Source organism: Canis lupus, chromosome 27 (genome assembly GCF_011100685.1).
Source record: "Canis lupus familiaris isolate Mischka breed German Shepherd chromosome 27, alternate assembly UU_Cfam_GSD_1.0, whole genome shotgun sequence".
Classification (NCBI taxonomy): domain Eukaryota; kingdom Metazoa; phylum Chordata; class Mammalia; order Carnivora; family Canidae; genus Canis; species Canis lupus.
This window is the reverse complement of record NC_049248.1, coordinates 24,131,707-24,158,334: the sequence shown is the minus strand read 5'-3', so window position 1 is coordinate 24,158,334 and position 26,628 is coordinate 24,131,707. Positions and strand designations below refer to the sequence as shown.

The 26,628-nt window shown below is 35.7% G+C and overlaps 1 protein-coding gene across 3 annotated transcripts in view; it reads right to left on the bottom strand.

Moving 5' to 3' along the window:
* IRAG2 (inositol 1,4,5-triphosphate receptor associated 2) overlaps window positions 1-26,628 on the bottom strand; it is a 53,320-nt gene that overhangs the window by 14,103 nt on the left and 12,589 nt on the right. For all 3 annotated transcript variants that reach the window (XM_038577088.1, XM_038577086.1, XM_038577087.1), the window contains 11 exons: window positions 26,098-26,245; window positions 25,250-25,331; window positions 15,375-15,421; window positions 15,204-15,268; window positions 14,943-15,050; window positions 12,132-12,202; window positions 8,855-8,912; window positions 7,244-7,307; window positions 7,131-7,158; window positions 6,733-6,873; window positions 1,849-1,983 (listed from right to left, as the gene is read on the bottom strand). In XM_038577088.1, the coding sequence (XP_038433016.1) occupies window positions 1,849-1,983; window positions 6,733-6,873; window positions 7,131-7,158; window positions 7,244-7,307; window positions 8,855-8,912; window positions 12,132-12,202; window positions 14,943-15,050; window positions 15,204-15,268; window positions 15,375-15,421; window positions 25,250-25,273 (741 nt within the window). In that variant the 5' untranslated portion in view covers window positions 25,274-25,331; window positions 26,098-26,245. The remainder of the gene's footprint in view (window positions 1-1,848; window positions 1,984-6,732; window positions 6,874-7,130; window positions 7,159-7,243; window positions 7,308-8,854; window positions 8,913-12,131; window positions 12,203-14,942; window positions 15,051-15,203; window positions 15,269-15,374; window positions 15,422-25,249; window positions 25,332-26,097; window positions 26,246-26,628) is intronic.

Sequence of the window (26,628 nt, the reverse complement as noted above, 5' to 3'; positions counted from 1 at the left end):
AGGTTTTTGGTTTGTGGTTACCATGAAATTTGTATATAACATCCTAAGTACATAGAAGTCTATGTTAAGTTGATGGTCATTTAAGTTTAAACACATTCTGAACTAACTACACGTTTACTCCTATGTTTCATGAACAGAACAGAGATCAGTATGGCTGGAATGCAATAATTCAGGAAGATAATAATAAGAAATAAATTTCAAAAGGTGAGAGGGCAGGAAAATCATGTAGATCTTTTTAAGCCATCATAAGGACTTTGGGTTTTATTCTGAAAAAAAGTGAGGAGCTACTGGAGGACTTTGAACCCAAAAGAAACATGATCTGCTTTAAATTTTAGAAGGATTATTCTGGCTGTTTTATGGAGAACGGATTATGTTGCAGAGAGTACAGGGTTTGAACGGAAACAAGGCTACCATTTAGGAAGATATTGTATTAATCTGCAAAAATAGAATGGTAGTTTAGATCAAGGTGATAGCAGTGGAGAGGAAAATAAGCAGCTGAATTCTCATGGTGGAGTAAACAGGATTTATTCTGATGGTAGAGTAATTATGATCTTCTGTAGGATTAGAGGTGAATTGTGAGAGAAAAATTTTGAGAATTATTCCTAATGATTTCTAATCTGATCAACTTTGACTAAGATAAGATTATGTGTGGAAAAGGTTTTGGAGATACTTTAAGCAGTTTATTTTTGTATGTATTGTTTGAGTTTGTCAAACATCCAAGTGAAATGCTGCATGCATAGTAGTATATTCTAGTTTGAAACTCAAGGCAAAGGTTTAGGATAAGCATGTGAATTTGGGAGTCATCAGCTGACAACACTGGGTGATATGGGGATTGAAGGAAGATGGATATCACATGTACAAGGGTGGTGCCGTACAGCCCATGGGTATTATGAAGCTAGGGAGAACAGTGGGACCCATATAGGAGCCTGGACAGGCATGAGCCATGATGAGAAAAAAAAACAAAAAAACAAAAACAGGAGAATGTGGTACTTGGATGTCAAGTGAGGAAAGTATTTCCAGGAGGAGGAAGAGCTCAACCATGATTAATATAGCAGATCAACTAAGGAAAATGAGTATGTTAAGGCCAATTAGAGTAGATTTCAGAGTGATGGGAGGAAAGGAATTAGAGACAGTGAGTACAATTATGCTGAGGAAATTTGCTATAAATGGGAGCAGAGAAAAAGGGTGGTAGAAGAGAAAGGGTCAAAGATGATTTTGCTTGTGTTTATGTTATTTTTCCAATCTCAAAAACAACATATTTGTGTACTCATGGGAATAGTTCAATGTAATGGGGAAAATTGAAGATGGAGAAAAGTAAGGAGAATATGAGCCCAAGATTCTGAGTAAATTAGGAGGAATGGGTTCTGGCATATAGGTGAGATGGTTAGCCTTAGATAGGATTAGAGACAACTTATAATTTGTACAAGGAAGAAGGAAAAAGCATGAGGGTTCAGATGTTACTAGGTTTGGAATTTGTGGCAGTTCCCCTCTGAATGACTCAATGTTCTCACTGAGGCAGGAAGCAGTCATTATTTGACAGAGAAGATGGGAAAGGACATGATGATGATTTGAAGAGAAAGGAGGAAAGTATGAAACTGATGTGTGGAAAAGGTTATTTGGATGATTGTCACTGCCTAATGCTATTATGAGAGGTTTTTTTTTTTTTACATTTTTATTTACAGATTCCATTTTCTCTATATTAAACACATACTGTCCTATACAACACAGAAATCGTTTTTAAAACTTTTTCTTAGTAATCCATAGAAAAAAAGAAATGTAATCCATAATCTCAGGGAAAATAAATCTTTTTAGTAATTTCAGTTAGCTAAAGAAATGGAAACAGATTACCTGATTAATGGCTCCCAGCATCTCAGCCCTACTGGCCACTCGTGCAGTGCACTGACTAAGGAATGTTATACTCTTCTCCAGCTTCTTAACAATTTCCTGGGCATGGTTGTCATCTTCACATAGTGGTGTTAAAGACTGTACAGAAAGCAAAGTATTAAAATATATCCAACACTAGTATTCAGCAAGTGATTCTAACAATGACTATGTTGTTAATGTAGATGACATCTCATTTATCTTTGTATAAAGTGAAAAGGATCAGCAAAGACCGATAATGAATAATGATATTGAAATATTAATTTCTTTGTTGGCTATTAAGCAGACCTATGCAGATGTTCACAAAACCTTTTATATCTAGTATCAATCTCTTCCTTCCTTCCTGAATTTGCCATTTCCTCTTGAACGTTTACATCACTTTCCACAATTAACAGATTGGGATATACTTAATTGGTAATGATAAAGAAATTATGCTTATGAATGAGTTGAATGTATTATATGAGGAGCATGGTTTGAACTTTTAATTAAAGTAGTGAAAACATACTAGATTTAGATATGGCCCTGACTACTCGCTGTTCCATTGATGGCAAAGCATTATTGAGATAGCTAGATGGGTATGTCTTCACTGCCTTATGAATATTTCTTTTAAATTGGTGCCCTTAATCCAAGATGATGGCTGTCCTAATGGAGAACCATCCATCTCACTAGGGTGGAGACAGAATTAAGGGGACAGCAGTTTTGGAAGCAAACAAGCCACTGCTTATTAGCTGTGTGACCATGAGCAATTTTCTAAGACTTGCCCAAATCTAAAATACTATAAATTTTGTATATTATTTTAAAAAGGAAAAGTAGGGGCACCTGTGTGGCACAGTTAAGTGTCTGACTCTTGGTTTTAGCTCAGATCATGATCTCAGGGTCATGAGATTGAGCCCCATGTTGGGCTCCACACTCAGAGCAGAGTCTACTTAAGACTGTTTCTTCCTCTTCCTCTGTCCCTCCCCCCAGCCCCCATGGTTTCTCTTTCTCTCAAATAAATAACTAAATCTTTTTTTAAAAAGGAAAAATTGTGTAAATAAAATTATAAAGCATCATTGACTCTATGTTGAATTCTAAATCTAAAAATACTAAGTCATTTCTGATTTGTTCTTCCCTCATCTGCCAGATGGAGACAATTACAGGAATTCCTTTCCCGGAATACTGGACATGAATGATAATAGATGCAAATTATTTGTCACACTCTAGATGCTCAATAAATGTCAGCCACTTCTGAAACAGACAGATATATATGAGTTGTAGCTGAAGAGTTGCTAACCAACTAGAATGATCACTGTCAGACACACAGTTTCCTATTGGAGTTAAGTAACCATATTCAGTTGGGAAAGGAAGAAAATACGTTAATTGTTAGCCAAATAAAATATGGTTTATCAAAACCGAATCATGAAGAAATAGAAACTTTGAATAGGTCAATAACTAGTAAGGAGAAGGGAAGCAGATATCAAAAATTTCCCGACAAAGAAAAATCCAAAACCATATGGAACCATATGAATGGTTCACCTGGAGAATTCTACCAAACATCTGAAGAAGAATTAAAACCAATCTTTCTAAAATAACAAGTGTTGGCAAGGTTGTGGAGAAAAAGGAACCTTTGTGCACTATTAGTGGTGCAGCCACTGTGCAAAATGGTGTGGAGTTTCCTCAAATAATTAAAAATAGAACTACCTTACAGTCTAATAATTGTACTACTGGGTATTTACCCTAAAAATACAAAAACACGAATTCAAAGGGATATATGCACCCTTATGTTTATTGTAGCATTATTTACAATAGTCAAACTATGGAGGCAGCCCAAGTGTCCAATGATTGATAAATGGATAAAGAAGATGTGGTATAAAGAATATTATTTGGCCATAAAAAGGATGAAATCTTGCCAGTTAAATAATATCAATAGAACTAGAAAGTATAAGCAAAATATGCCATTCAGATAAGACAAATATCAGATGATTTCACACATATGTGATATTTAAGAAACAAAACATGAACATGTGGAAAGGGAAAAAAAGAGAATAGGAAAGACATGGAGGCAAATCATAAGGCTATTTATTTTAAGATTTAATTTATTCATGAGAGACACAGAGAGAGAGGCAGAGACTTAGGCAGAGGGAGAAGCAGGCTCCACGCGGGGAGCCTGATGTGGGACTCAATCCTGCGATCCCCAGATCACGCCCTGAGTCAAAGGCTCAACCGCTGAGCCACCCAAGCATCCCAAATCATAAGAATATATATTTTTTAAGACTCCTAATGATAGAGAACAAACAGGGTTTTGGAGATAGGTGGGGGGATGGGCTAAATGAGTAATGGGTATTAAAGAGGGCACTTGCTATAAAAGCACTAAGTGTAATATATCACCTAGTAATAAATCACAAAATTCTACTCCCGAAACCAACATTATACTATATGTTAAGTAACTAGAATTTAAAAGAAAAATTGGAAGAAAAAAATTTTTTCCGGGTAAATAAATGAACAACATAAAAAACAATTCCACTTATAATACAATCAAAAAGAATAAAATACTTAGGAATAATCCTAACAAAGGAACTGAAAGACTTGAATTCTAAAATCTATAAACAGTGCTGAAGGAAATTAAAGACATAAAAGGAAAGAAAGGCACCCTGTGTTCATGGATTAGAAGACCTGATTTTCTTAAGATGTCCAGTCTACTCAAATCTATCTAGAGATTCAATGCAATCCCTATCAAAATCCCAGTGGCATTTTTTGTTTCATAAATAGAAAAATTCATCCTGAAATTCACAATGGGGTTTCAAAGGACCCCAAATAGCTAAAACAATTTGAAAAAGAACAAAGTTGGAGAACTGACACTTCTTGATTTCAAAACTTATTACAAAGCTGTAATACAGCCTTGTGATAATGATGTGGTTGGTGTTGAGATGACTTGGATGATATACATAACTCAGTTAAGACCTCTATATAAACTTCATAGTTTTGGTGGGTGGGTATAGAGATCTACTCATCTTGCAGCCAACCAAGACAAGCCTCATATATAAATTCCTTTGCTTATTAAATCTGCCATCTACCAAACTGAAGTGACCTGCCTCTTTCTTCAGTTTCTCCCTGCCTTTGAAGATGAGGGCCAATTTCAGATTACATCTGGGAAACTCCTGAGGATCTTGCAAACCAACAATATCCATATCCATATCCATGTCCATATCTAATATCCATATACAAAAAAGTGAAAGTGGACTCTTATCTTACACTACATTCAAAAATCAACTCAAACTGGATTAAAGATCTAAGTGTAAGATCCAAACTATGTAATTTCAGAAGAAAACATAGGAAGAAATATTCATGACATTAGATTTGGCAATCATTTCTTGGATATGACAACAAAAGCACAGGCAACAAAACCAAAAATAGACAAATACCACTATATCAAGCTTAAACACTTTTGTGAATCAAAGAACATAATCAACAAAATGGAAAGGCAACCTATGGAATAAGAGAAAAGATAAATATCTTATTACAAAATTGACAAAGGGCTTGAATAAACATTTTTCCAGAGATGATATACAGAGGTGGTATACATGATGATAAACATGAAAAGATGCTCAACAATACAAATCATCAGAGAAATGCAAAGCAAACCACAATGAGATACTACCTTATACCCATTAGTATCGCTAATATCAAAAAAGCAGGAAAAAATGTACATATTGGACAAGATGTGGAGAAATTGGCACCCTGGTGCACTGTTAGTAGGATTGTAAAATGGTACAATTGCCACACAAAACAATGTGACAATTCTTCAGAAACTTAAAAAAACTTTCTAAAAGAATTAAAGGCAGGGTCTCAAAGAGACACACACTCATGTTCATAGCAGCAATCACTCACAATAGCCAAGAGATGGAAGCAATCCAAACATCCACTGATAAATAAATGGATAAATGAAATGCAGGATATATTACAATGAAATATTTTATTCAGCTTTAAAACGGAATCCTGCCACATGCTACAACATGGATGAAGCTTGAAAATATTATGCTAAGTGAAATGAGCCAGTTACAAGAAGACAAACACTGTATGATTTTACTTATATGAGGTATCAGAAGTAGTCAAATTCATAGAAATAGAAAGTAAACTGGTTAGCAGGAGCTGAGAGGTGGGGAAGAGGGGAGTTGTTTAATGGGCATGGAGTTTCAGAATGCAAGATGGAAAAGTTCTGGAGATCTGTTTTACAACAATGTGAACATACTTAACACTAGTGAACTAACTTACACTTAAGATGGTTAATATGGTAACTTTGATGTTACATATTTTTTATTACAATAAAAAAGAACATGGTTTCTCAGTTTTCATTTTCTTTATCCAAAAATAACCCTCTTAATTTTCCAGCCAATCTCTATATTTATGGTGATTTCACAAAATGGAAAAATCATAGTTGTTACTTATGTACAAGTTCTAGAGAGAGCTTGGCTTGCCCATCATCTGACAAGACTAAAATCAATCACCATTTTCTTTTTTCAGTTAATTAAACGGAACTAGAATTTTGATTCTTTTCTTTGAAACTTAGAATTAGATATTATCTCCTATTGCTCAGTTTCCTGCATGATGACTCTTCTGCCTGAAACCTAAGCAAACGGTTCTAGAGGGAAGGCAGGTGACTCACAATGACTTTAAAAGGCATTTGTTTTATTAGTAAATCTTTTAGTTTAGCCTGACCCTGAATTTTTGTTTCCTATTAATTTACATTTGAGTCAGGCAGGGCTTGGTACCTGGTGTTGGTTTAGTCGTAAAAGTAAACTTGTATCTAATTTTGAAAACATTATTAACAGTATGATCTTCAAATGTGTAGTTCCCAAATGTTAAGATTCTCACCTCTAACAGCTTTAAACAGTTAGTTATTTCTTTTTTCAGATTTTCTTCGGCCAAGTCTCGTGATCTTTCTTCAAGCCTCACTCTTTTCTCCAAGGTGAACCAGTCACACTTAAATCCCAAAGATAATCTGAGAAATTCAGCCTGTTGTCAAAATAATGTGAGGGTGAAGGGAAAAAATTGGACATAGTGAAATATTTCAGTTTAATTCCAGATTATGCTGAGCTGTTTCTTTTCCCTCCCAGCAACACAATGCTAGCATGCATTGGTTTTACCTGCACTTAATCACTGCCAAGCCAGCCAGACACCAAACGTATGACAGCTTATGTAAAAGTATGAAGTGATTATAGACAAGGGAATCAGAAAAACTTTTTTTTTTAACTTAAAGGGAAAAAACTCACCTCCACCTCCTTCTCATTAGCAGAAGTGCTGTAGGATAAGACAAAGAATTTATTCAAACACAATTCAATAGAAAAGCAAAAGCTGTGAGCATGCCATGTGAAGAACAACTTACTTGTCGCTTTGTCTAAAGTTAACTGATTTCACAGTGGTTACAGGAACAGAGGAAACAGCAGTGTCTATTAAAAGGTAATAAAATAGTAGGTTACAAAGGTTCCCAGCTGAAGGCACGCACATTCAATCAAATCTCTACTATACAAAGGCATTTCACTGAAGAATGTCTGAAATAATAGCCAGTTAATAATGCATTTGCGTCAATATAAGATGATGTTATGCTATGCTATTGGGACCACAATGTCATTAAAATCATTGGCTCCCGGTAACAGCATTAAGGAGGGCACACGATGTGATATGAGCACTGTGTGTTATACTATATGTTGGTAAAATGAATTTAAATGAAAAAAAAATCATTGGCTCACACATCAATATGTGAATAGTCTGAAGCCTGAAGATACCTCAGACCCCAGGAACAGTCCAATTATTCTCTTTGTATTTGAATGTTTATTTGACTTGATTCCATGGTTAAATGCATACCTTCCTAGTACCCTAATCCTTCAGATCAATGAAGGATGAAGAATGAAGAATCAAGAGCAGCAGCGTCAGCAGACATTGTAGTAGTGGTAGTAGTAGTAAGAGGAGGAGGAGTATAGTATAATAATAATAATAATAATAATAATAACAATAACAGCAACAATAAGCATTGTATCAACCACTTGTCACAAGTTTACTATATGCCAGCCCCAAAACAGGGCTCTTTACACATATTAATGATACTCTTCGTGGTAACTTCATAAAGAAGACAATATATTAGTTTATTAAGAGTATTAGATTTGAAAAAAACCTGGTTTAAGTCTCATCTTTGATCCTTATAGCTTTGTGACCTGGAACAAGTCAAAACGTCATCAAACCATCTACAAAATAAGGATGATACTATTCTTCTATAGTAGCTTTTAGAGAACTTTGCCAAGCATTTTTCTAACTGCTTTATACCTAATTTACTCAATCCTCAGAGCAAACCTGTGGTAGGTACTGTACAGGCTAGGAAATTGAGCTGCAACTTACCTATCCCACATAGATATTTGGGTGAACTAAATGAAACTATATATTTAAGGAATTTAGTCTAGAACTTAGCATATGATATATTCTTGTAAAGGTTAATTTTTTTGACTCATCGTTTTCATTTTGCAGATGAAGTTGACACTCAGGTTTAATAACCTTCTGAAGTCATAGCTAGTCAGAGAGTAACCCAATAGTCTGTGTGACCTCAAGGCCTCAACTCTATCCATTATTCCATCCTAATGGAGGTGAAATTGGGAGGGAAGCATATTAGCACATATTCTTTAAATACTGTCTTATTTACTTTGGGATGGGATAATAAAAAAGATCTCAAAGCAGAGCTTAGAATTGACTACCAATATTGGCATGGTTCTTGGATCACAATAGTGTAGTAGTTATTACAAGTCCTTTGGAGCTTAATAGTTAATGCAACATAAATGTGGCTTTTCATAAATGACACAAATTGGATCAAGAAATCAGTTTTATTGGCTGGATTTTACCTAGAGATGAAAAATTATAGACACCACATTTTTACTCAGAAAGATTTCACCCATAAAAATATTAGCAGGAATAAAAGTTTGCATGGGGGTTGGGAGAGAACATTCCTTACCTCCTGCAGCACATTCTTTTCTATGCTCATCTATTGTTCCTGGTTCCTCTTTGGCTTCCTAAAATCATAAAGAGATTTTTTTTTTGCTGTAAATAGAATGGAAATCCTTCATAACCAATCATTTCCCAACTTCCTGTCCTCTCCTAAACCTACTCTATCAAAAATATTGTGGTATTCAAAGATCTAAGCTAGGGGTTAAGAAGAAAACAGGACTGGCTCTAAGGGGGTTTCCAATCTAGTTGAGGTACAAAAGACAGAAGCGTATGAACAGCTGTAAATGTGACACAGGTTACCATGAGGCAAACTAGCATTGATTGCCAAATAAATGAGATGTGAATAAATAAGTTCTCTACAAAGGGAGGGGAGAGACATCATGGCTAGAGAAGCATAAGAAGTCTCCACAGACAAGAAACATGCTGGCGCTTCATAAAATGGTAGGATTAGATGGATAAAGAGGTAGGCATCATCTAGGACTATCACACGTAGCCTTCTAGATGGACTCTTGGAGAACTTGTAGCAAAAACTGCAGCTAGGACTGTATTATGTTAGGCTTTTACTGCATATAAATACATTTAAAGGTCACTGACCAAATATCCTACAGATATATCGATACTTTGAGAAAGACCATATGAGGGTTGTACTATACTACCTGGGGAAAGCTAATGAGAAAGCTATAGGTATAAAATCATTTTTATGGTGATAATTATTCAACATTCTTAGAAGCTTTCCATGAAAAAAAGTCTAAGACAAAATTCCTTGGTAGAGCCAGTGATAACATGTCATGTAACTTTTAGAAAATTGAAGCTAAGATTTTGATAAAAAATAACAAATGCAATAATAGAGGTAACCAACACCCAAATATTCTTAAGTTTTCTGAATCCTCCCTCAACACCCTGACCTCTTCCAGATACACCATCTTCTTCCAATCCTATCCTTTATGATCATGCTTCTTCTGGGAAGAATTGTCCATGGGTTGCTATTTCCAGTTTTTCAGCTCTTATCTGTCCCTATAGGCAACACTCCAAGAAAACCTCCCTCCCCAGTTATCAGGGAACTCTCTATCACCAAATTCAATGGAAAATATTCACTCTTTATCTTACTTGACTTCACTGTAGCATCTAAAATAATCTATAATTATAGAAGATTTTTCTTTCCTTGATTTTCATTTCCTGATGTCCTCCTATTGCTACAGTAGCTCCTTCTGAATTTCCTCTACCATTGCCTTCTTTTGTCAGATGATGGAATCATCTAGAGTCCATTATTGTTAGTATTCTCTTCCTGCCTGCCAGAGTCCTTTGCACCCACGTACTTGTTTTTATTCGCTGGTAACTCAAAAATGTGTGTCTGCTCCTAAAAGTCCTAGGAATGAGTTTATGAATATAGGTATATAGCTATCTATATAATCTTTCAGAATACTGAGGTCTCACATCAAACTGAAATTTGAGTTAAACTAATCTTATTTTACCCACCCACCCCCCAAATTCTACTCTTCTTACTTCCTCCCTATTCTCGTGATATTATATTCATTCTGTAGGATAAGCCATAAGCGTAAGTATTTATATTTTCCCATGCATCCCCAGCCCCTACCCTGGTAATTGGTCACCATGTACTATAAATTCTGTTCCTTAAATCTCTCCCAAATTACTCTTTTCTTCTCCATCCACACTAAATTCCTACTATCTTCATCTCTTGTCCAAATTGTTACAATAGCATCCTAACCAGTACTCCATCTGTATTTCTCCATTTTCTAATCCATTATTTTAAAGTTTATTTCTATCTTGTTTTATGATGAGAAAAAATTCTTTTTCTCAGAAGACTACCATGAAAGATTAGAGGACTCAAATATTTCTCTATTTTTTAGAAGGGGTAACCACTTCTGGCATGCTTGCTAGTCAACATTATACTCTATATATACTTTACACTACAAAGGATGATCCCAAATCACATACCCAATCATTCACTCCCTTCAGACTACAATATTATAACATTTTTATCTACCCTATTGCCACAAATGTATCTATGCCACAACCATCTATTAACTTGAGTTAGCTTTCATGAGTCTCTGTTTCTTCAAACCATATGGGTCTAATTAAAGCAATGTTTATATACTGAGGGGAAAACAACAATACACACACACACACACACACACACACACACCTCTATACATATAATAGAAAGAGATATTAATACAGAAATAAGACCCTTGAAGAAACTTGTAGACTATGGAATTGGATCCATAGTCTACAAGTTACTCCTCAATAATTATAAATTCATATTAGTGACAATGAACCTTTTCTTTAAGGAAAGGAACTTAACTTTTTCTGTAAACATTTTTTTAAAAGATTTTATTTATTTACTCATGAGAGACACAGAGAGAAAGGCAGAGACATAGGTAGAGGGAGAAGTAGGCTCCCTGTGGGGAAGCCTGATGTGGGACTCTATCCTGGGATCACGACCTGAGCTGAAGGCAGACGCTCAACCACTGAGCCACCCAGGTGTCCCTATAAACATTTAAATAATGTTTTATAGCAGTTTTCCAGGTGCCTGGATAGCATTTGATACCATTCACAAAGTACTTCCTTTATGACACCTGGCCTCTTATCCTAAACATTTTTCTTTTATATCACTAACCACACTGAGTAGCTATATATTCCTGAGTAATTGTATGTTTCTTTCTTTAATTACAACATGTTCTCTTAATTAGAACATATCTTTAAGGTAAATATTACTGTCTTATTTAATCTTATTTATTAATGCATTTATTTACTTAGAAGTCCTCTATTGATAGATCAATAGACCTTTGATAAATAAATGAATGAAGGGATAAATGAAAAAACAATGTGGAGGGACATCTGGGTGGCTTAGTGGTTGAGCATCTGCCTTCGGCTCAGGTCGTGATCCTGGGGTCCTGGGATCGAGTCCCATATCGGGCTCCTCACAGAGAGACTGCTTCTCCCTCTGCCTGTGTCTCTGCCTCTCTCTGTCTCTCATAGATAAATAAATAAAATATTTTAAAAAAAGAAAAGAAAAAGAAAGAACAATGTGAGTCAGGAGGTTTTAGCTTTGACTCTATTGTGTGACCTTGGACAAGTCACAAGGACTCTTTGGCACCAACTTTCTCATCTATAAAACACTGGGACAATTAAATTCTATTAACTTCATAATATTTTGACATTTTGAGATAGTGCTTTTAAGGGTATTTTGCAAACTTAAAGGGTCAGTTCTACCATTGTAATATATCATTACTCTTACTGTTAAAATATGCATATTTCCTTACCAGATTTAACATGGTTTTGTCCTCACTCACGGAGCCTTGGAATGCAATATTCTCAGGAACTGGACTTTTGCCTATGAGAAAATGGGAACACACTAAATAGTTGCCTGAACAGTAACAAGTAAAAGAGGAAGAAATAGTAAGGGTGCAGTATGAGCAGACTATTAAGTGGCAAAGACCTTAACATGTGAGACAAATTATATATTAAAAAACTTTAAATGTGTCCACTGATTAAAAATAGGATTAGAACAGTTAAGGTTCCCAAGGAAGCTAGCCATATAAGATTTTTTAATAGAAATGAATAACTGTGTAAATGGCCTTCAAGTAATTATTTTAAAAATCTTTTTAAAGGCTGTTACTGCTTTTTAAAAATCAAACATTACTAGTATACTTATAGAAACTGAATGAAGGAAGGATGAACAATCAGCTTGACAAACAGGTTTTTTAAAAAATTACAGATGTGAGACTGATAACCAAGTGTGATATCCTTCTAAAACATGGTATCTTTCTAAAAAAAAAAAAAAAAAAAGTCATCAAACTAAGAAACAAAGCACTTTTAATTTATGCCATTCCTCTTTGTAATTTCCCTTTATTTTTGTGTATTTGTACTGTAATGTACTTGATAATGATTTTCCTCTTTACATGATCCATTGTCTTGAATTTAGTTCAGTGCAAGCACAAAGGTCAGCAACTATAAATAGGTTTTGTTTCTTTTTAGGAAAACAAAATAAATAATGTATTATACTTTTAAAATTTATATGGAAATAAGAACAAAACGGTAACCATTTCCTTCAGAAATAAAGTGTCTTTTCCTGATGAATATTTTATTTTAATTTTTCATTGACTTTTAAGACAGATAATAGATTCATAAGGTCCATAAATTTTAAAGTGTAAGACGTTTTACGATAAGAATTTTCCCTCCCATCCATGCCTACAAGAAACCTACTTCCCCTCTCCATAGACGATGTTACTTAATTTTTGGTTAGCCTTTCAGAGATACTTTATGCATACCTAAAACTTCTTTCTATCCTTTTTATTTTCCCACAAAATTTTACATGCAATACATGTTCTATATTTGGGTTTTTAAAAAGAGTTTATTTATTTATTTGAGAGAGAAAGAGAGAATGAGAGAGAACAAGCCAGGGAAGAGACAGAGGAAGAGGGAGAAGCAGATTCCCTAGTGAGCAGGGAGCCTGATGCTGGACTTGATCCCAGGACCTTGGGATCATGACCTGAGCTTGAAGGCAGACACTTAACTGACTAAGCCATCTAGGTGCCCCAGGTTTTTGGGTTTTTTTTAAGAGACAGTAATTCTTCGATATCTTTTTTGTAAAAGATTTTATTTATTTATTCATGTGAGATACAGAAAGAGAGGCAGAGACACAGGCAGAGGGAGCAGAAGCAGGCTCCATGCAAGGAGCCCAATGTGGGACTCAATACTGGGGAATCTGGGATCACACCCTGAGCCAAAGGCAGACACCTCATCGCTGAACCATCCAGGCATCACTCTTCGATATCTTTCTAAGTTTCCTTATATACATTTTATGGATGGATGTTAGCATTCTATTACGTGGAGATGCCAATATATACTAACTAGGTTTCTTTTGATAATTAACTTTATCCCCAGTATTTTGTTCTTATAGACAAAACTGAAATATAGAAACTTCTACAAGTCATTTGAGTATTTAGATCTATAGGATAAATTCCAGAAAACAGATTGTTTTATCACAGGATATGTACATTTAACATTTTGGTAGATATTAGCAATTCCCCTTCCTATTAATTCCAATAATTTACATTCCCTACAGAAATGTATGAGATTTACTTTTTCCTCTATAATCTATCCAACAGAGTGTAATCAAAATTTTGCATCTTTGTCTACATGACTGGTTAAAAATGGTATCTTGGTGTAGTTCTAATTAAAATTTCTTTTTCAGCTTAAGCTGAAATATGAAGATATTCTTCCATTCATAAAGAATGGATTCCATTTCTACAATTTTACAACTCCCTTTAGTTTAGCATCTATACCTCAACTGAACTGTCAAGATCAAACAATAGAATGATTTTTTGGGGGGTGGGGATGGGAATGGGAACCTATGTGCTTCCCATAAGTGTCAACTGTAGTGATGTCTCAATGTGAATGGTTGAGAATAACTACTTTGTTTTCAGACTCAAGTAGTTAAAAAAAGGATGCAACGTATTATCTAGTTAATTCTTTTGCCTCCTTAGTGGACCATCACAAATTTGCCCAACCTTTCAGCCAGATTCTAATTAGGATTCTGAGAATTTTTTTTTTTTAAGAGAACGTGTGCACACGGATGTGAGTGTAGAGTGGCAGAAAGGCAAGGGAGAGGGAGAGAAGAGAGAATTTTAAACAGGCTCAATGCTCAGGGTGGAGCCCAGTGCAGGGCTTGATTTTATGACCCTGGGATCACCACCTGAGCAAAATCAGGAATCAGACACTTAAACAACTGAGGCACCCCAAGATTCTGAGAATTTCCTAAGCAGGTGATTCTACATCTGTGCCACAGTTTAAGACCCAGTTGTATCCAGTCAATCTTTGCCATGAAGAAATACTTAAGTCCTATCAAAATACATTATAATTTTTGTTCTATCTATAGAACTGGGGGAAAATGGCAACATGATAGTATATGAAGACTACAATTACCTCTTGGACTTCTTTTCCCCAGAGTATATCTTCAATTTTTAAAATAAAATAATATTACTTAACTATGAAGATAGTTGCTCCAGTAGCTTACAGGTTTGCTTGCTGCTTTGGAATGGAAACTATATTTGGATACTTCAATAGCTTACCTGTGATCTCTATCATAGCAGAAGCTGATCTTGTATCTTCCTCTTTCTCACAGAGTGATTTACAGTCAAGGTCACCAGAAGCCATATTCAAAATTTCTGACCCAGAATCTATCAGCAGGAAGAAACTAACAGCATGAACACTATGCAAAAAATTATTTGCCTATGTTCTTTTCATTTGCACTTACCTCAACAGTTCACAGAAACCAAACTTGTAGTTATAATAATAATACTCTATTTTTATATCTTTTCCAAGTCACTCACCACTTGAAGTCACAGCACTCTCTGTGGATGAAGCATGTCCAGGAGATGACAGTGTAGAACATTCTCTATCAAAAGAGTGGAGGAAATATTTTAGAGTGTCAAGTCCAAAGAATTCCTTAAAAATTAACCAAATATGCATTCAAATTCACATTTACAGACAAACAAGCAAACCTGGACTGTGGCACACTCTCAGAATACAAGCATTCAACACCATTATCCTAAGGGGGGAAAAAAGAGGAAAAACAAGTTCAACAATTTGACATTTTCCATTCCAGAGAGGTTGTTTTAAGCAAACATTTTCATACAGTTTTAAATGAATCTATATTTACCTTTGCTCTTTTAAAGAGGATATGGGAATGGATGGGATAGGGCAGATTGATATACATACTTTCTCAAAGCTGTACTTGCAAAGTAAAATCCAATTTTAAATATATTTACAAGTCTAATATTTAAAGAATACCTGATAAATTCTTGGGCAAAACAAATTCTAAACTTAAAGGGCAGATAGAGTTTATTTCATGAACTTAAGTCAAGTTGTCTTTAAACAGAACATTTTATGTGGGCATAACACAACATTTCTATTTATGGAAATATTATTCAACCTAAAACTTTTGACCTGGTGATTTAAAAATGGTTTTCAATCTTCTAGCTAGACAAATAATACCTTTTAAACTTAATCCCATTCTCAAAGATCTGAGGGATTATCTCAACGTCAGCACCAATTACTTGGTGCTCAAAAGGAGCTTAACAGAATTGTGGTCCTAGCCTGCCAGGGCAAGCGTTTAAAAGTGTTATTTGAACTTCTTAATCTTGATTAAAAGTTCCTAATTTAGGGGGAACTTTAGGACATTAGGACTGATTAGTTCCTTACTCTCAAATAATATAGTGGGAACATGGTTTACCCTTTAATAATATTTTTCTAGTAAGTATATTTTCATTATTATTTGGTTTATGTAGGAATTTAATATTGAAAACTGAAACCATTTGAACATATCAAAAATCTACACAAGCAATGAAAAGATGAAGACATTCAATATTCTATAATCAAGCAGAGAACGTATTAACAGTCACAAACCAGCAACAGGTTTTAATGGAAGGATGCTGTGTATCACACACAGTATTTAGAATCTACCCCAGAAAATATTGACTATCATCACAAAAAATATAGGTTTAGTAAGAGTTTGCAGAATATGTAGTTACGCAATATAAGGACAGAATTTAAAATGTACAGAAGCCCTTTTATAAATCATTTTATTTAATTCTCCCAACAACCATTGAAAGTGGCTTTTGGCAAGAAAATATTTGCTTACTTCAGGTAAAGAAAGTAAAGCCAGTGAATAAAGTGATTTCCCGGGAGTATTCTGAATAGTAGTGTCACGTCAGTTCAACTAACTACAGTGTCCTCTCCACCATAAACAGAACTGTCTCTGAGATACCCTAACCCAGGCTGTTGGTGAGACTTCCCAATTATTGTCTTACACCAGTAGATGAGTTAAACATAAGCATTTAAAATGTTCAACTCTAATGTTTAGAAAAATCCACAAACTTGCAAAGCAAGAATTTATACCTAATCTTCCTACATATCAATGTTAGACCATCTCTATTCTATTTCTTTTTCTCTCTGCTTTAAATATCTTTGAGTCAGACCCTGTGTGCTTGAAGCCCCTCATGACATCAGCCTGATTTAATTCAACAACTTTCATCGAAAGCCCACTTTGTCCCAGGCGCAGTGACAGAGACAGAGGCTGGAGACTCACAGAAGTACAGTCCTTGTCCCAGAGGAGTTTGTGGCCCAGTCAGGAAGACAAATATATAAAATAAATCATAAATTATAGGCAGCATTCCACGGAGGAAAGTAGTATGCACAAAACAGAGTGGGGTAATATTTGAATTACATTTTGAAGAGAAATTGTGCTTTAGAACCTACAGGTAAATGATGATAGCCTTATCATTAAAATATTTAATAGATTGTATTAGTAATTAATATAGTCTTATTTAACTATATTCCAATACATAGGTAATAAATAAAGCTATAGGGATGACTGGGTGGCTCAGTGGTTGAGCACCTGCCTTTGGCTCAGGGCATGATCCCAGGGTCCTAGGATGGAGTTCTACCTCAGGTTCCCCAGAGGGAGCCTGCTTTCCCCTCTGCCTATGTCTCTCTCATGAGTAAATAAATAAAATCTCTTAAAAAAAAAAAAAGAAATGAAGCTATAAAAATCAGAAAATATTAATACCCCTCAGTTTCATCAAGTATTATACTTCATAAAAGTCAATAAGGATTTATTCCTTAATAAGAATTTAACAATCAGGCCCACTTAACACCCCATAACATATAAAAATTTGATTATATATGTCTTGAAATGACACTACTGTACTATCATTAATACATATATAATAATTATATTGCACTAAAAAGCTAATTTCGTCAGAAAAATACTTCTTTCACCTATGAGGGTTACAGATATCCATATCTGAACTTAAGATGTATAAAAGAGAATGCAGTCATTTTCTGTTTAATTAAACTGGCTTTTAATATGGGGGGAAAGGAAACACATTATTTCTACAAACTTAAAAAAAAAACAAAGTAAAAATAATAAATACTTCAGAAATACAGTTTACCTCCATTATATTAAAAATGAAGTCTCATTTACTATAATGCTCTGTGTAAGCCCTTCTATTTAGTACTTTATATGTGAAATATTTTAATGAGAAGCTTTTTGATAAATATAAAATATTTATGGATTAAGTAATAATTCTGTAATTTTGGAGAAATGTCATATATTTACTAGTCACACATTACTATATTGTTCTGGAACAGTTGCAAGGTAAGCAATTGGATATTCCAATTCATTAGTCTTTATAAATCTCACTATCAGAAGACACCCCAATATACAACATATGTCAATCCTAGGTTTTCACATTTGATCTAACAGCATTTTCCCCCTTCTTACAAATATAACTAGACAAAGAAGTTTTCTTTTTTCAAATTTAGAAAAAAAAACAAATTTAGAACTGTAATTAATGAAATTGGAAATATAACTCTTCAGGGTGTCCGTGCATATGGCGTGGGGGTGGGAGATAACTCATCAAAAATTTTCCACAAATGCGCTCTTTTTTTTCCAGCATCAAAAGTCACCACTATTCAAACCAGTATCCCAGACCCATAGGAAAGCCTAACACCCACATAACAACCATTAAGACCTGGGCAGGTCATGAAAAAGATAACCTGCTGGATATATTTTAAAAACCAAGGAAAGTTAAGAAATTGACTAAAAGCAAGAAAAAGAGAGTTCAGATGACAGACCTACTTACATGAAGAAGATTGGTTCAAGTCAATGAGACTAACACATGTCGATAGCACAGGGCAGGAAAAGGGTTCTTCCTGTCTGAGCCATTCAAATATCAACCTGAATAACATTTACATGAAAATCCGTGGTCCAGCCCATTTGCTTTTGACAATAAGCATCTACTGTAGGGTGGGGTAGGCAAGGTACTCATGGAAAAAAGTGAGACATATTCTCCCATGGGCTGGGTCAGCAAACACAGGCCACACATGCACACACGCGCACACACCACACACACACACACACACACACACACACACAAACACACCAGTATTTTTCAATATTTAAGTAGAAAAATATGAAGAATAATAAGAAATAGCTTTTAAGATATTAATGGGGATAATTAATAGGCATAGATAATTTTCCAGGGTTACTTTATCTTTTTCTTTTTTAGATGAAATGTTTATCTAGGGATCCCTGGGTGGCGCAGCGGTTTGGCGCCTGCCTTTGGCCCAGGGCGTGATCCTGGAGACCCGGGATCGAATCCCACGTCGGGCTCCCGGTGCATGGAGCCTGCTTCTCCCTCTGCCTATGTCTCTGCCTCTCTTTCTCTCTCTGTGACTATCATAAATAAATAAAACTTAAAAAAAAAAAAAAGAATGTGCTTTAAGAAATGTTTATCTATACATTTTATGATCAGAAACCCTTCCAGTAAGCTACATTCACGTTACCAATGTAATTTTTGCTATTAGATCTATTTTAGAGGATTGGTGTGACTCAAGCAAGGATTTTCTGAGAAAAAAACTGCAGAAAAGTCTATAGAGACCAATTTCATTCTAACTTAAAAATAATGCCCTTGACTCAACGTCAGTTTCAATGTTCTAAAAAGAGAAGGAATATAAAATTGAATGCCAAAAACTCACAGCTTACTGTAACCTAAACAAAACTGAATTTCCTTCATAAGTTTGTAACTAAAAAGACACCACACCCTCAGATCTACAGGACACACCCACCACTCTGAGGTTCATTTATAGTACAGTTATCAGTCAACTTCTACATGTCCCAATTTTGCAACTGGCAATGTTATTTATTCTCCAAGGTTATTAATGCCGCAGCACACACAGCCCGAGAGAACAGAACAGACAATGGCCAGAAAATCTTCTGAGATATTTCAAAACTGATTCTGTCCTTTGTCTCATAATTCACCTCCTCCTAGTGATAGCACTTCTCAGACAAAAACATGTAATAACATGAAGAACACCTCAAAGGGATGGCAAGACACTTTTTTTTTGAACAGCCCAAGTAAAACAGAGAAATTCATCCCCATATCCCGAACTGTACCAAGGTATCTTCTGCTGCTGCTTTTTTTCTTTTTAAGTAGGCACCATGCTCAGTGTGGAGCCCAACAAGGGGCTTGAACTCACTCACCATCCTGAGACCAAGACCTGAGCTGAGATCAAGAGTCAGATGCCCAACTGACTGAACTACCCAGGTGCCTTTTTTTTTTTTTTTAATTGATGTGTAGTTGACACACAATGTTACATTAGTTTCAGGTGTACAAGATAGTGATTTGACAAGTCTACACACTACATAATGCTCATGACAAGGTATATTCTGAGCTTTATACTGCTGATCATTCTGATTCTGGGTAATAGTTACAGCTGCTATTTTCTGAGTTTACTAGGAACCAGGTACTTTGCATGCATTCTAAAGTGTCTTGGTGGGGTCAGATCTGAGACTGAAGTAGTTAGAATAATCATTTTCATAGTCAGAATTTTCATGAAGCTCCTTAATTCTTGGAGTAACTGGGGACATGCCCAGCTATCTAAGCACATGTCCAGTTTGGCATTTGGGCTGCTGTTCAGACTCCGTGTTTGGAGCGGTGCCTAAGGAAAAGAAGACAGACTATAAGGAGAGACAGTTTGGTCCTGGAGAGAAACTGCCAAGAGTGCAGAAGAGGTGAGGAAGTCGGGCTAAATGGACTGCTAGGCCTAGCTACTGAAGGAAGCCGCAGTACTTGAGGTAGTGGGAGGCAACTACTGACCATTATTCCTCCCAGCCCACTGGATTGTCTATGTGCCTTGAAGCTGAGAGGGTAATTTTACAATCCCATCACAAGCAGTCCACCTAACACCGCAGTAGGACCTCACTCTGAAGTATTGAGACAAAAAGGGAGAGTCATCTCTCCACCAGCCAGGGAGACATCACTGAGTCATCAGACACAGAGCTTCAAGGAGGTCAGCATGGAGGGCCTGTGGATGGTAGGGATAACAAACAAAGAGGACTGCAGAGATTTGAGTGGTGAAACTAGCTTCCTTTCCCCACAATCTCTCAAGAGGTCACATGACCTTCCCTGGACCCCCTAGTTGGTGGGAACCTGAAGGACATTAGGAGATATTGGTATATGCCCCTAGAGATTCTTGAACATGTTGAGAAGGGACCGCATGGAGGAGAAAGGCCTTACTATTAAGCAGCAAGTGGACAAACAGAATTAAGACTTGTCTTTTCTCTAAATACAACCGACTTGGTTTTTCATGGACTGGTTAGGCTAGAACCCAGCCATTGCAGATATGTGTATGCATACATGTAACATACGTATGTATGTATTTGAAACCTCAAAAGAACCCTGAAAAGTAGTATCTCTGTTTCATGGGGGGTCACAGGCAAATTCAGAGAGGTTAGGCTTGTCCCAGTTCACAAGGCTAATGAGTAACAGAGCCAGTCTTAAATCCAGGCCTGCCTCATTCCAGAGCCAATGCTATGTAGCTAAAAATTCAAAGTCGTTACTGGAAGAATTTTTAAATACAAAAGTAACAGAATAGAATAAGTCACCTTTGTGTACCCATTCTGCAGCTATTAGCTATTACCAACCTGTGGCCAATCTATTCTCTTACCCACTAAAACCATGCCTGCATTATTTTGATGCAATTCCCTGATATCATAAACATTTCTTCCATAAACATTTCAGTCTGAATCTTTAAAGACAAGGACTGAAAATAATTCATCTTCTTCTTTTCTCTCTACACTACGATATTCCAAACAAATGAATTTTCTGGAAAAAATGAATTTTCTGGGTCAATAAAGGAATTCTGCTTTCCCCAAGAATGTCCAAAACTGGATCCCAAATTATTTTATTATGAGATATTCTTTTTGAGACGATAATCTTATTAGAGTCCTTTGCTCACTCAAAAAGATCCTTTTAAGAATACAGATGTTCACTTTTACCTCCCATTGTACTTTCTGACAAGGATACCAGAATGCATTTGCTTTTGTGAATATGGGCGATGAATAAAAAACAAATCCCAAGTTCTCAGGAATACCAATCCAAAGAAGGAGGCAGAAAATAATGGGGGCAAGGTTGTCAACTCAACGATTTCATTGAGTCCTCAGCCTCGATGTTTTATTTTATTTTATTTTATTATTATTATTTTTTTGCCTCGATGTTTTAAATAGGCCCTTTAGGGACTATAAGAATAAACAAATAGGCATTCAACAGGTATTAATAGGCAGCAACCATATACCAAATTTATGCAGGGTGCTAGATGCACATCAGTTAAGAGCCAGCCAAAGGTACTCTCCACCAAGTTTCTGATCTACTACAGAAATAAATAGAAGAAAACAAAGAATTATAATGCAGCCAAAGTACAGGTGACAACAAGGAGGACTAGAGTTTCTGGGGTCCAAAAGAAGGGAGCAAACTCATTTTTTCCTGAGTGGGATAGTTGAGAAATGAGGAAATAGGGCTGAAAGACATGACTTTTCCAAACTTAGACAGAGAGAGAAACAGGGAACAATCTGATTTCTCAACTTCTAATTATCCTGATTTCCACCTCCAGTCTAGAACAACTGGAGATACTTGACTGTAAACACTTCTTGCTACCAAAAGAAAGGTTTTATGGAAGAGCTGATTTTCAAATAGACCTCAATAGTCAAATAGAATTTGAGAAATGGAGAAGTGCATGTGTTCTGGGCAGAGAGAAGTGTACCGGCAGGTTTTTGTGATATATCCCAACAATAAATATTACTTGATTTCACTGACATGCAGGGATAAACATAGGCAACAGGGAAGGATAGAAAGGTAGGTTGTGACCAGATTACAAAAGGACTTGAAAACTAAATCAAGTTGCTCGTCATGAAGGCTCTCTAGGGTGACAAAAATCCTAAAGTTGAATCCAAAGACTTAAGAAAACACCATAATTTATGGGTCACTGGGGTAAACACAGATTATGTTTTTTATAATTTTTATCTCATATTTCATTCCAATTCCCTGCACTTATTAATGAGAATGCTTAGATAATTGTTTTCTAAGGAGAATTTTCTATTTGTTTAAGATATGAGTTTGGGGAGTTTGAGAGGTAGGAAGTGAAGGTCTATTCAAGAAACAGGCATGAGAGAGTGAATCATGAAGTGAACAGGCTGCAGAGATTCTTCAGTGGAACAGAAACCTGAAAAGAGAATGGTGAGAAGTGGTGATAACAGCTACCAAGTGCAGCTGACAGACTAGTTTCTGGGGACTCTAGAAGAAATGGCACAGAAGACAGTATGAAAACCTTCAGGGAACGTGTGTGTACATTTGCCCAGGGACATTTGATAGGAGTTTCTATTATGGTCTATTAGCTCCTGTTTCTTAATGGTGTCAAGACAATAGACAAAAAACTGTCACATATCCTAATGATGGTGGATTAGGAGATCCTTTTAGATGGCACATTTCTTAGCCAAAAAACTACCTTCAAGGTAATTATGAGTAATTATGATCGAAAGGTCTAAATTCAGTGTTCTATGAGGGGCTGTGAGAAAGGCTTATCCTTTGAAATTAGACAAATCTGAATTTGAATCCCAGGTTTACTAATTACCAACTGAGTGATTTTAGACAAGTTATTCAACCTCTTTGAACTTCAGTTGTCTCATCTGTAAAAGCAGAGAATACCTACCACTCAAAGTTGTGGAGAAAATTAATAACATGGCATATGGAAGTGCTTTCCCACAAAGTACCTGGTACACAACTGATATGTGTATCTTCCCCCTTGTTGGTGAAATCAGTGTCAGATAAAAGGGAAATTACTAGTAACCAAACATCCTGTAAGCTTCCAAGTCCAACTTCCTTTATTAAACTTTACAAGAACTGCTAAGTAATAGCAAAATAGATTCATTTCCTTTTTCTTTCCTTTTCTTAGCTACTCAATAGGATGGGTATTAAGGAACAGAAAAATGTCAGATACACTTTAAAGGAATAATGAGAGTAATTCATATAGCTCAGTAGTAAAAAGAACCCCATTTTAAAATGATTAAAGATCTGGGTAGATATAGCTCCAAAAAAGATGTATAAATGGCCAAGAAGTACACAAAAAGATGTTCAACATCATTTGTCATTAGGGAAATACAAACCCAAACCATCAAAACTACTTCATACCTGCTAAGATGGCTATAATACAAAAAAAAAAAAAAAAAAAAAACCAGACAAATGTTAACAAGGATGTAGAGAAATTGGAAGCCTCATACGATTACTCATGGGAATGGAAAATGGGATAGCCGCTTTGGAAACTTGTTTTGCAGGTCTTCAAAATGTTAGAATTACCATATGATGTAGCAATTCACTCCTAGGTATGTATCCAAAAGAATACCCATATGTGTACACAAAAACTTATACACTAACATTCATAGTAGCATTATTTACAAAGCCAAAATATGGAAATAACCCAAGTGCATCAGCCGATGAGTGGATACACAAAATGTGATATATCCATACACTGGAATATTATTCAGTCATAAAAAGGAATGAAATACTGATAACATGCTACAACTTGGGTGAACCTTGAGGACATTGCACTAAGTGAAAGAAGCCAGTCACAAGAGGTTACATATTGTTATTCCATTTATATGAGATATCCAGGTGAGGCAAATGTATAGAGACAGGAAGTGGATTAGTGATTACCTCGGGGAGGGTTTGGGGGTAGGGAGAATAGGGATAGACTGTCAATGGGCATGAGGTTTCTTTTTAGGATTGTCGAAATATTCTAAAATTGATTTTGGTGATGGTTGTGAAATTTTGTGAATTTATTTAAAATCATACAACTGAATAAACTGTTCAATATGTAAGTTACATATCAATTAAGCACTAAAAGAAAAAGGAAGAATGATGGATTGTTATATCCTGAAACAGAACTGTCTGTACCATTTGAGAAAATTATGGAGCTCAAGCTGTAGACTGAGGGAGGCACTCCATACACACCTCCAGAACCTGGAGAATTTGCCTACATGATATGTTATTTAGTTGTTTTGCTTTGGTTTTTTGGGGAGAGAAGTACCACTAGCACGCAACTGCAGCAATGAATATTCTCTGGGCATTGTTCTACTTTGTGCGTTTTTACAAAGTACCAGCACATCAAAGGATATCTAGGCTTGATTTCAATTCTTAGACAGACAATGATACCTGAGACTTCTTGGGGTCATTAGTGAATTTTAAGTCCCAAGTCAGCCTGCCTCTTAAGCAAAATGTTCAGTGTACTTCACCGAAGTCTCCTTCGGCATTATATCCTTGGGCTTACACTACAGAAGGGGTTGAAAGCCCCCAAGTGACTGAATTTTAATTTCATGCCATCAATGGTTAACATTTTCATGCATTTATGTATGTCTTATGGTATAAGATTCATTACTTTCTATAAGAGTGCCCATAATACTTCTAAAAATATATATACCCATAGAAGAAGACATAGTTAAAGCAGTACTAAAAATAAAGTTAAAATATAGTCAAATGCTCACTTCCATCCTTAGGTCATCATTCATCCTGATGCAACCTAAAGGATCCGTTCCTGGTTGGGGGCCAACTTTAGGGCCTGGGCACCTGGCAATAGAAAACAAAGTTCCTTACTACAGGTGGAAAGACTGAGAATTCCAGCAGATACCAAATATTTCCCTTCCCTGCCTCAGCTTAACCAAATTTCTAATTAAGTTCATGGTTTTAGTAAGGCATAAGGAAAGAGAGCTCCAACCTTCAGCAGAGACAGGACAGAAACCAGAGAGAATCTAGCCAAAAATGAAAATAAAGAATTTGCAATTCAAAGCCTTGCTTCCTCACCCTAGATACAGGAAGGAAATTTCACCGAGGTGGATAGGGTTCATGAACTCCACTGACACTTTGAAACTTTTCCTAAGGAAGGTCAGTCTGTGGACTCAGAAAGGTGAGTATGGACAAGCTTTGAGCTTCGGGAGAGGGTAGGTGTGGGGACATGGATTTGCAGAGGCTCATTAACCTTGAGGAAGAAGGAATAGAATATGATCAAAGCCTCTCTGAATGAGTTAACTTAGCATATACAGAGTATATTCCTAAAACCTGGGAAACATTTCAGGCAGCCTAATCTGTCTTTTACATCTTAGAATGGACATTAGGGAATTCAGAGAACAAGAAAAGTCACTTCAAAAAACTATAGAGGTACCCTTGTTTTAAAATTTTCAATTTTCAGAAAGTCAGAGGAGTTCTATCACAAAAATTCTGTTAATAAACATGTTACGGCCTCAGGATACTAAAGTCTAAGTGATTAAAAGTTCAGGCAATAGGAATAGGCCACCCATGAAGAATAGGGTAAATATATTTTGCTCTTTTAACTTACTTGTGTCTTCTAGTCACATCCAAAGCACCATCCTCTATTTCTCCATAGTTGGGGCTTTCACATGAAACCTGGATTTGTTTGGCTACACCTGAGAAAAGTGTCAATTCCAGCCGTGGAATTGCTGTGAGACTCTCTAGATGCAAGGCATCTGCAGAACAGAAGAGAATAAAACCAAATTTATTTCTGGTTTAAACTATATTTATAGATACATTTACATAAATACTATAGATATATAAATATTATTTATATTTACAAATATATATATTTATAAACATATATTTATAAACTTATAAATTATATATATATATATAATTTATAATATATAAATTCTTTTCCTCTTCAGAGATTGGATCACTGCTGAAAAAGCAGAGGTCAGTTCAATTCTATTAACCCTTCCCCTCCTTGATGCCTAGTTATATGAAGTGAAAATGCTTTTTTTTTTTTTTTTAAGCACAGTGGAAAGGGGTCAGAAAATCTTTGCCCACTAAGCAACTAGAAGGGTCAACAATCTGCAGTCAGAGGGTAAAATTC